Source organism: Mchenga conophoros, linkage group LG16 (genome assembly GCF_057382185.1).
Source record: "Mchenga conophoros isolate Kocher_MC1m ecotype Shallow Benthic linkage group LG16, M_conophoros_male_GT1.1, whole genome shotgun sequence".
Classification (NCBI taxonomy): domain Eukaryota; kingdom Metazoa; phylum Chordata; class Actinopteri; order Cichliformes; family Cichlidae; genus Mchenga; species Mchenga conophoros.
The window spans coordinates 4614368-4631125 of record NC_140541.1 but is presented as its reverse complement, the minus strand read 5'-3'; the positions used below and the strand labels follow the sequence as shown (position 1 = coordinate 4631125).

General features: G+C 40.2%; 1 protein-coding gene across 2 annotated transcripts; it reads left to right on the top strand.

Moving 5' to 3' along the window:
• Positions 1-8059: 8059 nt before the first annotated feature.
• On the top strand, positions 8060-15934 carry nmi (N-myc (and STAT) interactor). 2 transcript variants are annotated; one of them, XM_085250126.1, is made up of 9 exons: positions 8060-8248; positions 8345-8407; positions 9885-10043; positions 10141-10257; positions 10824-10995; positions 11944-12050; positions 13187-13373; positions 13509-13612; positions 14988-15934. In XM_085250126.1, the coding sequence occupies exons 1-9, from the start codon at positions 8210-8212 to the stop codon at positions 15195-15197; spliced, it is 1158 nt and encodes a 385-aa protein (XP_085106252.1). In that variant the 5' UTR covers positions 8060-8209; the 3' UTR covers positions 15198-15934. The 2 variants fall into 2 exon arrangements, with proteins under 2 accessions (XP_085106252.1, XP_085106251.1); XM_085250125.1 differs by having other exon boundaries at positions 8342-8407.
• Positions 15935-16758: the final 824 nt, after the last annotated feature.

The window sequence follows — 16758 nt, the reverse complement described above, 5'->3', positions numbered from 1 at the left end:
AACTGATCTTTACTGTCACTTATCAAAGGTTTTGTACTATTTTAATATTTCAAGTTTTATGCTAACAGGTGTGACTGAGCACAATGAAGTTTAAAAATTTTGCAAATGTAAAGAATAACTTTTCTAAAATAGCAAGTGTCCCGTTGATACATTACAATAATGCAGACTTTATGTTGTTACTTCACAAGAATCACTGCTGCTCCTAGAGTATTGGTCAGAATTTAATCTTCACCCAAACTGGGCTCAAGCCCAAGTTCAAATTTATTGTTTCACAGCGAGCAACTTTTGAGTTTTGATGGATTGTGAGCCTGATGAGTTACGTCACTGATTTCTCTGTTTCTCAGATGACTAAGATGGCACAATAAAGGTTGAATGTTGCGTGCTCATGAGTAATTGTCTTGTCATGTTCTTAAAACAAACTTTCTGCCTGAATTGATCAGATACACTTTAATGGAATCTGTGGGTTTTTCTTTCTTTCTGTAAACAACAGAAAATTTAAAGGAATGTAGATATTTAAACCTGAGATCTAAGATAAACCTAACAGGTAGTTTTGCTGAAATGGATGTTGGAAAGCTAAAAAAAAACTTAAGATGTTCAATACACATTTTTCTTTACATCCAGTCAATCAACTCTGATAATTAAAATGAAACTGATTTACAAGTTCACTCAGATACCTTAAGGAGCTCAGTTAATTAATAAACTTAAATCAGAATCAGAATCAGAATACTTTATTGATCCCTGGGGGAAATAATTTTTTGTTACAGTGCTCCATTATAAACCAACATTAAGACAAGACAGACAATACACTAACTAAGAATAGTACAATATATACATATATATACATACATACATACATAAGTCACTCATAAATAAATAGCTTAAAAAGAAACATGTGTAGTTATAGCAGTAACCAGTGTGTTAAGTGGATGCGTTGTACAGGGAGCCACAGGCAGGAAAGATTTCCTGTGTCGTTCAGTGGTGCTTTTTGGTAATCTCAGTCTCTCACTGAACGAGCTCCTGTGACTGATCAACATGTCATGGAGTGGGTGGGAGGTGTTATCCAACATTGTCTTTATCTTGGACAGCATCCGCCTCTCCGACACCACCTTGAGGGAGTCCAGCTCCATCCCCACAACATTGCTGGCCTTACGGATCAGTTTATTAAGTCTGTTGGCATCTGCGACCCTCAGCCTGCTCCTCCAGCATGCAACAGCATAGAGGATCGCACTGGCCACAACAGACTCATAGAAAATCCTCAGCATTTTCTGGCAGATGTTGAAGGACCTCAGTCGCCTCAAAAAATAGAGACGACTCTGGCCCTTCCTGTAAAGTGCTGTGGTGTTTTTAGCCCAGTCCAGTTTATTGTCAATGTGTACTCCAAGGTATTTATAGTCCTCCACAATGTCAACACTTACCCCATGGATTGAAACAGGGGTCAAGTGTTTCCTGGTCTTCCTGAAGTCCACGATCAGTTCCTTGGTCTTTGCCACGTTGAGCTGCAGATTATTCTGCTCACACCACGTGACAAAGGAGTCGACCACAGCCCGGTACTCTGTCTCATCATCCCTGCTGATGCATCCAACCACCGCAGAGTCATCAGAAAACTTCTGAAGATGGCATGTCTCTGTGCAGTGGCTGAAGTCTGTGGTGTAGAGGGTGAAGAGGAAGGGGGAGAGGACAGTCCCCTGTGGTGCCCCTGTGTTGCTGATCACCTTGTCAGACACACACTGTGGGAGACGTACATATTGTGGTCTTCCTGTCAGGTAATCAACAATCCAGGACACCAGAGAAGCATCCACCTGCATCGCTGCTAACTTATCACCCAGGAGGGTCGGCCTGATGGTGTTGAAAGCACTGGAAAAGTCAAAAAACATGACCCTCACAGTGCTCGCCGGCTGGTCCAGATGGGTGTACACGATTGAGCAGGTAGATGATGGCGTCCTCTGTTCCGAGACGATAAGCGAACTGAAGGGGATCCAGATGTGGTCTTACTATGGGTCGCAGCTGGTCCAGGATGAGCCTTTCCAGGGTCTTCATGATGTGGGAGGTCAGTGCCACGGGCCTGTAATCCTGGGGGCCACTGGGACGTGGCGTCTTTGGTACAGGGACGAGGCATGATGTCTTCCACATCACCGGGACCCTCTGCAGACTCAGACTCAGCATAAACAGTTTATGAAAGACTCCACACAGCTGGGGGGCACAGGTCTTGAGGACGAGGGGACTCACTCCGTCTGGTCCAGCAGACTTGCCTGAGTGAAGTCTCCTCATTTGCATCTCAACCTGGTATTGAGTGAAGGTGATGGGTGGGGGAGGGGTGTCAGGACTCTCACAGGAGGCAACATGTGAAGAGAGAGGCTGGCACAGTGGTGTGGCTCTGGATTCCAGGCTGACTGCAGGTGAGGTTGTGGGGGTGGGAGCAGACACTGTGGTGTCGAATCTATTGAAAAACAGATTCAACTCGTTGGCTCTATTCTCACCTCCCTCAGCTCCCCTGCTGTTGGTTGGCCTGAATCCAGTGATGGTCTTCATGCCCCTCCACACCTCTCTCATGCTGTTCTGCTGGAGTTTCCACTCCAGCTTCCTCCTGTAATTGTCCTTAGCCTCTCTGATCTTGTCCTTTAGTAACACCTGGATCTTCCTCACCTCCTCTTTGTTGCCCCCTCTGAAAGCCCTCTTCTTGTTGTTGAGGAGGGCTTTGATGTCCTTAGTCACCCACGGCTTGTTATTTGGGTAACAATGAACAGTCTGAGCTGGAACAATGGAGTCGGTGCAGAAAGTTATGTAGTCTGTGATACACTCAGTAAGCCCATTGATGTCCTCGGCGTGAGGCTCACAGAGTGTTTCCCAGTCGGTCACCTCGAAACAGCCCTGTAGTTCTGCTATTGCCTCCTCTGACCACCTTCTAAAAGTCCTGGTGGTCACAGGTTCCCTCCTCACAATTGGCACATAGCGGGGGGTGAGGTGAATCAGGTTATGATCTGACCTACCAAGTGGGGGGAGGGAGGAGGAGCTGTATGCATCCTTGACGTTAGCATACAGTAAGTCTAAAGTTTTCTCTCCCCTGGTGGGACAGTCCACATATTGTTTGAATGTTGGTAGTGTATTGTCCAGTGATACATGGTTGAAGTCACCCGAGATCACAATAAAGGCACTCGGGTGCTGAGTCTGTAGCCGAGCTATGGCAGAGTGGATAGTGTCACATGCAGCTGTGGGGTTAGCAGAGGGAGGAACATAAACAGCCACCAAGATGACGTGAGAGAATTCCCTGGGTAAATAATACGGCCTGAGTCCAACAGCACGCAGTTCAGTGTCCGGGCAACAAATCCTTTCTTTGACTGTTATGTTGGCAGGGTTACACCACCGGTTGTTAACTAAAACAGCAAGCCCACCTCCTTTACGCTTACCGCTAGCGATGCTGTCCGTGTCCGCCCGAACAGTGTGGAAGCCTTCCACGGAAGCATTCTCATCGGGAATGTCCTGGTGCAGCCATGATTCGGTGAAACACATCAGGCTACACTCTCGGTATTCCCTCTGACTCCGTACCAGTGCTGAGAGCTCGTCGATTTTAATTGCCAACGATCGCACATCAATCAACTTAGCTAACAGATTATGTTAGTTAAGCTAAAATAGATTCCTAAGTTAAAAGAACTACTAAAGTATTTGAATTAACTAAAAAACCCAAGTCAACTGAACTAGGACAAGAGTTTAAACAATAGATTATTTTAATTTATCTGAAAGGGTTTTCCCAAGTAAAAATGACAATTAAAGGAGTTGAACTGACTAACAAATCTCAGTCAACTAAACTAAGACGAAAGTTTAGACAACATGTGATTTTTCATCAACATAACATTTGGTTGTGTTACAAGAACAAACTCTATTTCTTGACTTAACTTAAATTTTTAAGGCAGCCCTTTGCCTGATATTTTTAAGTTGAAACAACAAGTTATATTTTACAGTGCAGGATTCAAATCATGAATACATAATGGGCTTGGATTTACAACATTATAAATGAAATGCGCTCTATTTGGGCCGATGGCGCGATATGGCAGCCTCGCTTCTGTCAGTCTGCCCCAGGGCAGCTGTGGCTACAACTGCTGCCTCCACCAGTGTGTGAATGCGAGAGTGACTGAATAGTGGTATTGTAAAGCGCTTTGGGTGCCTTGAAAAGCGCTATATAAATCTAATCCATTAAATCAAATTATAAATTTTAAATTGGCATTGATCCCTTTACCCCGAGTGTATATATATCTATATATATCTATATCTATATCTATCTATATATATATATATATATATATATATATATATATATATATAGATAGATAGATAGATAGATAGATAGATAGATAGATAGATAGATAGATAGATAGATAGATAGATAGATAGTATACTCATTGTTTGTTCAATAAAGTTCCTAAAAACAAACAAACAAAAAACAAAAGCAAAATGTAACGTTCGAAGCATTAGAGTCGGTCACGGCTTCAAAATAATGGAAAACCACATGTCCACAGTGACATCTGCTGGCCAATTTGATTAACGCCACATATTGATAATGCTGTTCTGTGAAACACTGACGCAGACAAGCCCTGCACAATTCCAAGCAGAACTACTTATAATACCAGACAGTCAATAATGGCAATGAGTACATGTTTTGGAGAAACTCCCACACAAACAAAGAAAGAGCAATACTGAGACTGTTAAAGACAGCAGGTTATGATCGTAATAAACTGCGCTTCAACAAAATTCTCCCTCTGTTAACATTTGTGTTGTTCACAGTAACTCAGTGTATAAATTAAATCATACAGAGAGTAGACTGCTGGGGTTACTGTAATAACCACACAGGCTTCCAGCTGTTTAGGGCCTCGGCCGGCTTCGTTTTTGCTCACAGCCCTCAAAGACCGGATGTGTTTGGTTGATTTTTAAGTTTTCTGGGAGTTATCAGGTTTGTTCTCCACACTGTCAAGTAAAGTTAGAAGCTGGTATAACATTTGCTTTTATTTTAAATTAATTTTAAAAATATTCTTTTTTTTTTTTTTTTGGCCTGTCCCATTTGGTTCTTTAGCCATCAGAATTGTTGTCTGAAGACCAACAAGGATACCCAATGGATTTACTTTGCCAAATGGATCATCGTGGTAGGTTTGAGTACACAGACCGTCCACTGGACGCCGTTAACTTGCCCACCCTCAAGGCCCTATATATATGTGTGTGTTATGAGAGTGTAAGTAATGTGGATGTCTAAGTTGTGAGATAAAATTGAGGCACAGGTGGCCAGAAGGAGACAGAGAGGGGGGGAATGTCTCCCCTGCACCCTTGTGCAACATATTCATTTAAATGAAATGTGTTTTCCTTCTTTGTAAAAAATTAACATTTATCATGTTTTCATTGGCCAATTCTGACCAATCTTAAGAGTCCATTTCACACATTATCTTTAAACTCTGCTGTGCAACCTCTGAACCATGAAGGAACTTTCCTTAAATTTCTATTGCTGTATCTTGTAACACTGGCATGATGTTTGCAGCCTCCTGTTGTGTATGAGATGTTTGAAGTGAATAAAAAAGGGAAAAGAAAAATCTGTCATTTCGAGTGTGGGTTTTTTTCTAGATTTTATTTTTACAGTATAAATATTTTACTTATGGCAGCACAGTATGTGGGTAACAGGTTATCATGAGGATGAAGTCACTTACTGCTGCAAATAAGATTTTCTGTTGAAAGCAACAGACTCCTCCTGTTCTATTTTGTCCTTGAAAGCAGAGGCAGTTTTATTAAGACATTTTAATTAATTTACAGCACAGAGTGCCTCTCTCTCTCTGCTGATATGAGTTAATGGAGCTCACCCACCAGTCTGTTTTTCTCGCTTCCTCTCATCTATATGACAGTAATCTTTAAATAAGATATTTATATATCAATCTAATATTTATTTAATTACACTTTTGATTCCAGTGTTTAAGTGATTGGATTGTCTATATTGGTCTTCACAATCCACAGCAAAAATAATAATGAAAGGTGGGGTATTGTTTCTTTTACACATGCACCTATAAAAATCAAAGCAGTAGTATCAAAAACATTAACTCAGCACAGATGACTCTGTTTCATGGAAAAATGGCACTGCCTAAAGCAGCAGGTACACCACCTGGAATAATAAGTGTAATAAGAAAAAGTGTGTAGTCAGCACTTTGTGTAGATGTCTCAAAGTTGGGAGCACAGTGCCAAAACTCTGTCCTAAAAGTTTTCTCTCAGTCTTCATAATGAGGGTTTTGAGGCAAGCTCCACTGATTATGATAGTAATACTGCGATCTTCATGAAATGAACTGAGCTGTCTTTGACTTTGACCATGACTTACTCACCTGTAGTGTGTAAAGACACCACTAAAGCTGAACTGAACTGCTGCATTTGACTTGCTATCTTTTCAGTTTTCCTTCCATTGCTTTCACAGTAACTTCCAATGTGTGTTACAAAGTAGCTGCTTACACATAACCATCCAGGAAACTGACTTCTTTAGACTGTGCCACTCTGAGCAGTAACAGATGAGCTTATTGACTTCTTATTTGTTGTTACTTCTGTAACATATTTACTTCTGAAAAAAAACCGTCAACATTGTTCCTCCTGTGTGGCAGCAGAGAAGCAGACGTGAGCTTTACCAGAAGAAATTTTGCTGTAAAGTGCAGCCTGGAGCTGCAGAAGCAGCACATGTGTGAAGCACGAGCAGAATAAAAGAAAGGCTATGTGAACAGCTGAACAGTTTCCAGGGTCTCCCCATAACAGCCAGTGATACAAATATAAATTTGTTGTTTTTTATCAAAAAATTGATAAATAACTCTAACAATGTCTTATATTTTAGACTCCTGAGAGTAGCCACCCTTTGCTTTGTTTTTGCTGCAAACCCTCGGCCTTCTCTTAATGAGCCTCATTATACTGTCACCTGAGAGTCATGGTTCTGGGTCATGTTGACCCAGCATTCTGAGTTTCTTGTGTTTCGGTGTTAATTTGTAGTATGTTTATGTTTTAGGTTCATCAGTAGTCTTAAGTCTCGTCTGTTTTGAATTTCTTATATTCTTATATTGCCTGCTTTCTAGCCTGAATATGTCTTACAAGTATTTTGTCATCCAGAAAGAGTAATATTTCAGACACCGCCACTCTGCGTTCCTCCGCCTCGTTTGAGCTTTGGACGAAATGCATACTGGGATGTTTGCCTGGGTTTGGCTACAGTAGCCAGTGAGCTGATGGTGACCAAAACAGCCAATGAGAATTTTTTCATCCAAGTCTGTGATTTTTTGGTTTTGTGGCACAAATATAACACTGTACAGATAGAGTTGAGCGTGCAGGGGCAGAGATGTTGAGAGCGTGAGCAACACATTGCGAGCAGGTCCGCAGAGATCTGAGCAAGAGCAAATGCAAAAACTGAGCGAGAGGGGCTGCTATTGTGTGTGTATATGGATAATAGCAAACACTGAAATACATTTTTTGTATGCAGCAATGAATTTTGTTCACTCAAATTTAGATTTTCCTTGCTCAGGAATAAATTTCTCCTCAAAATGCAACACTTGTACTCGCAATTTCTTTTTACGTGTGCTCAATTTTTTTTAATGTGCGCTCAGAATAGTGACACAAAAATAATGCCATAGTCTTTGACCTCTGTGTCCCCCCCTGTGCGTTTGTGTTTATGTGTGCATGTGTGTCCTTGTGTCTTGTTTCCCTTTTCTGTTTTCATGTTTCTCTTCTTTCATTCCATGTTCCCCCGTCTATGGATTCTTTAGGTAACATATTGGTAACATATTTAAAATAAAATACATGTACAAAAAATGAGTAAAATCGTTTTGGGTTTTTTGTAAAAACATTGCTTTTATTTGTTTGTATAATTAATTGGGTTAAGACTTTTATACAAATTTTTAGCCACAAAATTGCGTGTTATCTGGCGAACATGTTTTGTCCTTTATCTAAAGAATCAGTAGCTTCTCACACACACGAGCCGTTTTTATTAATTTATTTGTTTAACTGTGAACTTGTGTCGCAGTTGGTCTTCCATACAGGAAGCTCGTCACACCAGGCTGTAACTTTCACTTTTGATTTGGAGCTGTTTGCCGCACAACAGGGGCACTTTGTTTTTTCTGACTTCGACAGAAAAGAGGCAGTGCAGCCACAGCTGGCTGATTTTTGGATCGTAGCTACTAAGTGAAGTTTTCATATCTGTTTCTTTTCTGTCAATCAGATCATGGCTGAGGTCTTCGGCAGTCGATCGCTAAATGATAAGGTGAGTAATAATCTGTTCGTCTGTTTGCTTGTTTTAGCCCGTCTAAGAAGAAACAAGTGCTCCACAGTTAACGATGTCTTTCTTTCTTGGCAGAAGGAAGGAGGCCTGGATAAAGACGGTGAACTAAAGGAGGCCAGGCGAGAGTTGGAGGAATGGAAGGTAGGCCGGTGTGAAGTCGCGCAGCGTTTTAGTTCAATAGTAAAATAAGTTCACGACCGTCAGAATAAATTTATGAGAAAACGCAGAAAGCTGACAACTGCTCAGCCGGAAATGTCTTCATCCTCCGTTTATAGAAGAAGGTGGTTTGTTTACTGAGTACTGTGAGTGATCTGAGTGATTTAAATAGTAATTACAGTTCTCAGATCTCTTATTTAAGTCGAGATGCAATCCTGCATCGTGAATGCAAGTCCGGAACTAAGTATGTTCTACAAATAAACGTACTAGACTGAAAAGCCTGAGAGAATCTATCTAAATGCCCATATTATAATAGATGTCATTATTTCCATTGATATACATTTATTAGCATTGAGACATCATTGGATACATTTTATTTACGCATTTGAGCTTAAAGTTAAATGGTTACTTATATTTGGTTGCACAGAAGATGCAGTTTGCAGTAAACAGGGAGAAACCATAAAGCAGCTCATTTCAGCAAGTGAAAGTCAGACGGAATGGGCTCAGGCAACATTCCATAGGGTGTAGCTGTAGGTCTATATTTGCTCAACTAAAAACTATTTTGATGGCTCACACTTTAGCAAACGAGGCGCAGGTGAAGTGAGCACAACCAAAAATGAATAAACAGTCTTTTTGTCTTTTGTTTGGGGGAAAGATTGGTCATAGTTTGTGAAGGGCAGAACCATTATCTTGTGAAACCTACACAATTGCAATGATCAGTACAGATCTTGATTAGTGATTGCTCAGGAACCTGTTTATATAGAAATAAATAAAGATACATAAGGTTAATGTCAACTAAAATACAGGCATACAACACCAGGGGGATGCAGCACGAATACTGAGTTTCATCAGTGAGTCAAGTGCACAACATTGTTTAGGATTTCTCTTTTAAATTTATATCAAATTGATATAAATGCTTCAGTTCTTCCATTTTTTCCTCGCCTTGTAATCGGAAGGTTGCCGGTTCGAGCCCTGGCTTGGACAGTCTTGGTCGTTGTGTCCTTGGCCAAGACACTTCACCCATTGCCTACTGGTGGTGGTCAGAGGGCCCGGTGGCGCCAGTGTCCGGCAGCCTCGCCTCTGTCAGTGCGCCCCAGGGTGGCTGTAGTTACAATGTAGCTGCCATCACCAGTGTGTGAATGTGTGCGTGAATGGGTGGATGACTGGATATGTAAAGCGCTTTGGGGTCCTTAGGGACTAGTAAAGCGCTATACAAATACAGGCCATTTACCATTTACCATAAAGACAAAAACTAAGTAAAGCTTTGTTTCTCTTCCAGTTCTGTACTTTTCTTACTTATCAGCAGTGGTATTATATCATTCAGAATGACTTGAGTATATTTGGCCATGTTTAAATATCTGTCAGTGAGAGAATAATTTTATTTGAGCAGCTTGTAGTCTCTTTGTAGACTGCCCACAGCTCCAGTTGTATTCTCTCTGAACACCACCTATTGCTCTTAAAGGCTAGATTCGAAAAAGCGGATGATGTGAAAGCCAGGCTGATACTGGAAAAGCTGACGGAAGATGATGCCAAGACAAATGCACAGCAGGAGATGAACGCTTGTGTCAAAAACCAACAGAAGACCCAGGATGAATTTAATGAAAGCATGAGAACAGTTCAGGTACACTTATTGTCATCTGTGTAACATCTACACTACACTCAGAGAAACTGAGAGTACATAACTCTCACCAAATATTCCACTTTATTCTTTTCCATAGGATGAAATCCAGAAGCTGACTAGATACAATCAAGATTTGCTGGAGAAACTGAAGAGATGTCAGGATGAACTGGAGGCTAAGAAGACAGAGTCCCGCAAGTTAAAGCAGAAATTCAAGGTAAAAACCAGGAACACTTTCAGATCTGTCCATCTGCTCACATTTTTACGTACACTAATCACGGGCATTAATGTGATGGTAATTATGGGATTTCCACACATTATAAATACATCACCAAACATATCCAGATGTCTCTTAGCAAGTTGCATGTTGATGAGTTATTTTGAGATGGCAGCAAATTTACACTGTTATACAGGCTGTAGACTGTTACATTGTATCAAAGTGTCATATCTTCAGTGTTGTCCCATGAAACTATATTACAAAATATTTACATAAATGTGAGGGGTGTACTCACTTTTGTGAGATACTGCATAGACGTACAGGCTCGTATATATTCTTTTGAGTGTGTGTGGATTCAATTCAAACTTGTGCATCCAATCCCTGTTTTTAAAATTCCTTCAAGAGCTATGCTCTACAGTCATTCCACCCTGTGAAAGGCAGTTCACGGCCCCAAATAAAACTGTGACATTCATGTTCCTGATCAGCGGACACAAACGCCTGACCACAGCTGTATACACATTGAAACAGATAACGGCCTGTAACTCTGTATTGTCCCATCTGTCCAGATCTACGCCCAGATCCCAGACACAGAGGTGAAATTTATTTCTCCGAATAAAGAGACAAGGGAAGAGGGTGACGAGGACAGTCAGCCAATCAGAGGAGTGTTTACCATCAGCCAGAGAGCTGCTGTGCTTCTGCAGGGAGGACAGGCTCTCATCACCTTTGAGGAGGAGAAAGGTAGACGTCATTTGACTTCAGTACTCTATATGGTTCATTCTTACTTATGTTAATGTTAATAAAACCAAAAATAAGGAGTCCTCATGGTTTTCCATGCTTTGCTGTGTAAGATATTTATACAATGACAGTTTGCACTGTCACTTGGAAAAAGACACATACAAGACAGTTAAATGCTCAAGTGAAAAAACAGCATTTCAATTTCAGATATTAAATATGAAATTATGATTTCTTATTTTTAATATCACCTGAAAAAAGCAATTTAAATGAAGACAGACAGACGCGTTTTTTGGAGGTGTGGTCGTAAACTTTGGATCAGCTGTAAAACAGCCTGTTTCACTTTAAGCGTTATTTTCAGTACATTTCATGCTCAAGAAAATGTTTTGTCTCACTCCCATGGCTTCTTGTGGCATGCTGTAGCTCTAATTGGAACCTTGTGAAGATCCAACCATGCAAATTATGATTTTTATGCCATTTTCCAAGTGGTCTTAAACGTTTGATTGGGACCGTATCTGAAACTGCCACACGAATGTTCATCTCTTTAGTTTAACGTACATCATGTCAGCATAAAAAGATCAGATCAAAAATCTCTGCAACAACAGCTATAATAAAATCAAACACTTGAGAGACAAGAATAAAGAGACAATGTCAGCCTATCATAGTGTGTCTATAGACAGATTATTCTGTGATCAACCTGCTTAGCATGTCAAAATGAACCCGATCATGACTCAGACCAGAGGTGGGACCAAGTCATTGTTTTGCAAGTCTCAAGTAAGTCTCAAGTCTTTATCCTCAAGTCTCAAGTCAAGTCTCAAGTAATGTCAGGCAAGTCAGAGTCGAGTCTCAAGTCATGTGACTCGAGTCCACACCTCTGACTCAGACCTTACAACATGGAGTTCTCAGTACAACTGCAAATGATACACATCTTTTTGTCATATTCTTGGTGTGCAGTGGCTCGCCAGATCCTGAAAATTGCCAAGTGCTCTGTGTCCTGTGAGAACAGCAGTTTGGACGTGAAGCCGAGAAGAATCACCATGGATCCTGCTGTGAAGTTTGAGGTAGATGCTGCAACAGTATCATCGGGTTTTTTATGCTTCAGTTAGAAAATGAAGCCTCATGTTTCAAAATGAAAAAGCAACTAGAGCCTTATTTTTTATGTTGACTGTGTCTCTAGTTTCCTGTCTATAGTTTGTACAGTTGTAACACTGTCAGGTCATTCAAATCTGTCCACAGAGTAGGAGTGAGACAGTACACCTCTCCAGGGTTACTTATTGCTGTGATGACACACAGAGAATACTTTCCTAAAAATACTTCTTAACTAAAGCCAAAGTTTTTTGGCTTTAGTTAAGACCCTAACAATACAGAACTAGATCCATCCTGAGTCATTCCCATGGAAAATATGGCCTTCTGTGTGTGTGTGTGTGTGTGTGTGTGTGTGTGTGTGTGTGTGTGTGTGTGTGTGTGTGTGTGTGTGTGTGTGTGTGTGTGTGTGCGGCAGGGTCAGAATTAACAAATTAAAACAGGAAGTAACTAAACAAGGAACACAGGAACGTAAACTTGACACGGAGAACACAAAAGAGCAGGAAAAATGACCTCCTGGGACAAACAACAACTAGAACTACAACCTAATATCCAGAAAATGGAAAATGAAGCTGGAATATGAAAACCTAAGTGACAACATAAAGAACATACTATACAGTAAATATAATAATTAATAAAACAAAAATAATAAACTCAAAGCATGAGGTCAGCAAACAGATATATAGGACCGCTTTCTTCCACTTATAATTTTTTTATATTTATATATATATATAATTTTAAAATCCTCACAAACCCTTGAATAATCAGGCCCCAACTTATCTTAAAGACCTCATAGTACCATATACCAAAGTACATCACTTTGCTCTCAGTCTGCTGGTGTATTTGTAGTTCCTAGGACATTTAAAAGAAGAATGGGAGGCAGAGCCTTCAGCTCCCACTTTGGATTTGTGAGACAGACACTATCTCTACTTTTAAGATTAGGCTTAAAACTTTCCTTTTGGATAAAGCATATCGTTAGGGCTGGACCAGGTGACCCTGACTCCTACTTTAGTTATGCTGCAATAGGTGTAGACTGCTGGGGGACTATGTTACACTGAGTGTTGTTTTGTAATGATCAACACCCTGTAAACAGTGTGTGTTCACACCGATGTAGGTCCACCTTGACGTTTCCAGAAAGGAGCTGAAAGTTTCCAACGTCCCTGATGTCATGCCAGAAGAGAGAATGAAAGACCGACTGGAAATTAGTTTCTCCAGGCCCAGTAGAGGAGGAGGAGAGGTGGAGAAAGTGGAGTATGACAAGAACACTGGGACTGGGTGTGTCACATTTCTCCAACCTGGAGGTAAAACTCTATAAGATAATTGTGCGACATTACACATTATTCTTAGTTAGTTGTTCTAAGTTATTCTGTATCATTACAATAGTTGTAGCCAAGCTAAGTATGTTAATGCTCAAATGTATGTGCATTTGTATGCAGTTACTGAGAGCCTTGTCCTGAGGGGAAGGTACGACGTCGAGCTGGACACTGAGGTAAAGGTGCAGGTTGGACCTATTTACGAATACCAGCTGCGCAGATTTCAGGTAAGTTACAGCACTGAGACTAAAAGCACTTTGTTAACTTAGTTAAAAGCACAATTTATCACTTGTACAAAATTTAACTGGACAGGCTGCCAGTCTGTTGCAGGACTGACACAGAGACACAGGCAACATTCATGCTCACATTTTAGACCGGGAGTCTCTTTGGAGTCACCAGTGCATGCCTTTGGACTGTTGGAGCACACAGGGGCCCACGCAGAGAGGCCCCACACTGGCAGTTTACCTTTAATTCCCAAGCTGATGCTTTCAAACCTCTTTATTTTTCAAAATACAAAATATAAAAAAAAAATGTATTTATGACTCAGAAAACTATACTTACCAAACCCCACATACCTTTAAAGGTCATGCTACTAATGGGAATCACTAACTCAATTAACAAAATAGCCATTGCTGCTGGATAATTCCTTTCTTTTACTTAGCCTAGTCGTCAGAATCCACAACATGTCATGAAAATAATTTCTTAAAATTTCACCAACAGAGACATATGGAGAAATTTTTCCTGTTTATTTTAATATTAACATTAACCAATAAAACCTCTACATTTAGGGAGGCTGTGTCTTTTTGCAATTATGTAAATGCATCCATGCAAGTTTAATGAAAGATAGTTATTTCACTTTAGCACTAAAAATGCTTAACTGGTATAAAACTTTGCATTCAGTTGCCTTCAGATTAAACAAGAATACTTCTAGAAAAAATAGTTATATTTTACTTCAAGCTATCTTAGTATTTGTTTTTTGAGGATTTTTAAGTTGTATTGAGAGCTGATGGGGTGTTACGCACACCACAGGTGCGGCTACCAAGTTTAAATCTTAGTGACCGAGACATCAAGTCAAGGTCAGAGATCAAGTTTTCTGAAATGCCATAACTTGAGAACAGGGTGGCGTAGGATTTTGAAATTGATACTATGGGTGTGTCAACTATGACAGTGAGGACTAACACTGGCAGTTGCAGGTCTTCTTTAAATTTAAAAGCCTTTTTTTGTTACATAGTCATTGTGTATTATGACTTAAAACATTCATAATACATAATTATTATGGCTATAGTAAAATAATTATTCTCTGACAAAAATATGTAATTATTTCACAACTTGTAACAAACATATAATTATAGAAATATTATATTATAACATGTAAGTGTCAGTATTTGCATTTTTAAATTTTTTTGCAATTACTAAGTCTATAGAAAAACAGTGTTAGCGGGCTTTCTTATGTGTTCAAATACACACGCGCCTACATGACTAAGTCTTAACGACACCCCCCACCCCCACACACAAGTTGTTCTAAAACTTGTGTGTGTTGTTGTAAAAGTTGTTAAAAGTTTGCAGAGCAACAATAAAGCAAATTTTTATGATTTATTTCAGACCTTTTGCGGCTGTCCGAAGCGAACCATCCTCCTGGATGACATTCAGGACATGGTTGATGAGGAAGACCTCCAGGACCATCTGGAAATCCATTTTCAGAAGCCCAGCAACAGTGGTGGTGAAATAGAGAGCATCAAGTACATCGCTAAACCGAAAGTCCTGCAGGCCTTTCTCTGTGAGAGCACAGAGGAGAAGGACGACAGTCTGTGAACCACCATGAACTGTCCTCTAATACATATATGACATGTAAGACGAGCTCCACCTGTATTAAAGTATATTTCTAATCATTTCCAAATGTCTTGCTCAACCTGAAGTGATACATTGTAGAGATTTCATTTATTTGCTCTCCTGCTGGGTTAATCGGGACGATACTTTATCTCTGTGCATTTAATACATTTGATTACAATCTTCCATGTGGTAAAGTTGGGGGTGTTTGAGTTATGTTAAAAGATAAATCCAAGAAATTCTGAATATCACTTGAAAAAGAACCTGTGTGATATTTTATGCAGTCAGTCAGTAAAATTAATGACAACCTACACAAAGACAGTACTGTCTTTGTTCTTATAAGAACATGTAAACACTGGGATGGGTAGTAGGCTGATAGTAGGCTGAAAGCCTCACATCTCATTATCTAATCACTTATTTTAGTCAGAGAATTGTATTTCCTTTAGTTAATGTAACTAACTGTAAATCTGGGATGTCAGAAGACAAACGTGTAATGTGCTGGATGACATGATATTTTCTGTTGGTAAATTACCACTTGAGAGGTGAGAACTGCAGTTTTATTACAGCTATCTCTGAGCTAGTTGGCTTGCCCTTTTTAGCTCTATAAACCTGCAAAGGAAGCTTTCAGACACACCGTCATCCTGTGTAAAAAGAAAATCCTCGCAATTTGAACTAGTACCTCAACTGTCTTCTATGCTGTGCTTAATAAAGTTAATGAATCCTGAAAGAGTAACATGAGTTATATTTGTTATGTTGTGGCAGCTGCATTGGTAACCACAGTGTTAGCACTGCTGCCAGAGTCACATGTTGTTTTATTGTGGCTCCTGGCTGGGCAGCATGATCATTAGCACATTATTAGTTGTTGCCTCACACCACTGTTCCCTCTGTAAATGGTAAATGGACCGCTTCTCATATAGAGCTTTAACTGACCACTCAAAGTCATTCACCCATTCATACAAGAACGTCTTTCTAAGCTCTTTCCAACATTCATGCACATTTATATTCCAGTGGATGCTTTGGAAGCAACTTGGGGTTAGTATCTTGTCCATGGATATCTGACATGCAGACCAACCTTCTTATTAGTAGGCTTCTGTCTTCCTCCCACATTCCAAGATCGTGCATGGACTAGGTTCATTGTGAGTAAATGTTAATTTTATTCATATATCACATTTCATTACACATAAACTCATAAAACCTCGTGTAGGTCTACGATGACTCAAACAAAAGAAAACAGTAAACTGTGCAGAAAAACAGAATCAACTTTCTGGGAACCTTTCATAACATTTTTATGAGAAACTACTGTCCCCAAAGTTATATGGTCATATACTTTGAACCCAGAAACAGGGTAACTATGTGAGAATGCTGTTTGTTGATTACAGTTCAGCGTTTAACACGATAGTGCCCTGCAGACTGTTCACAAAGCTCAGGGATCTGGGACTTCCTCACTGGCAGAACTCAGGTGGTGAGGGTGGGTAGATGCGTCTCTAACAGCATCACCATCAACACAGGAGCACCACAGGGGTGTGTCCTCTCGCCACTGCTCTCC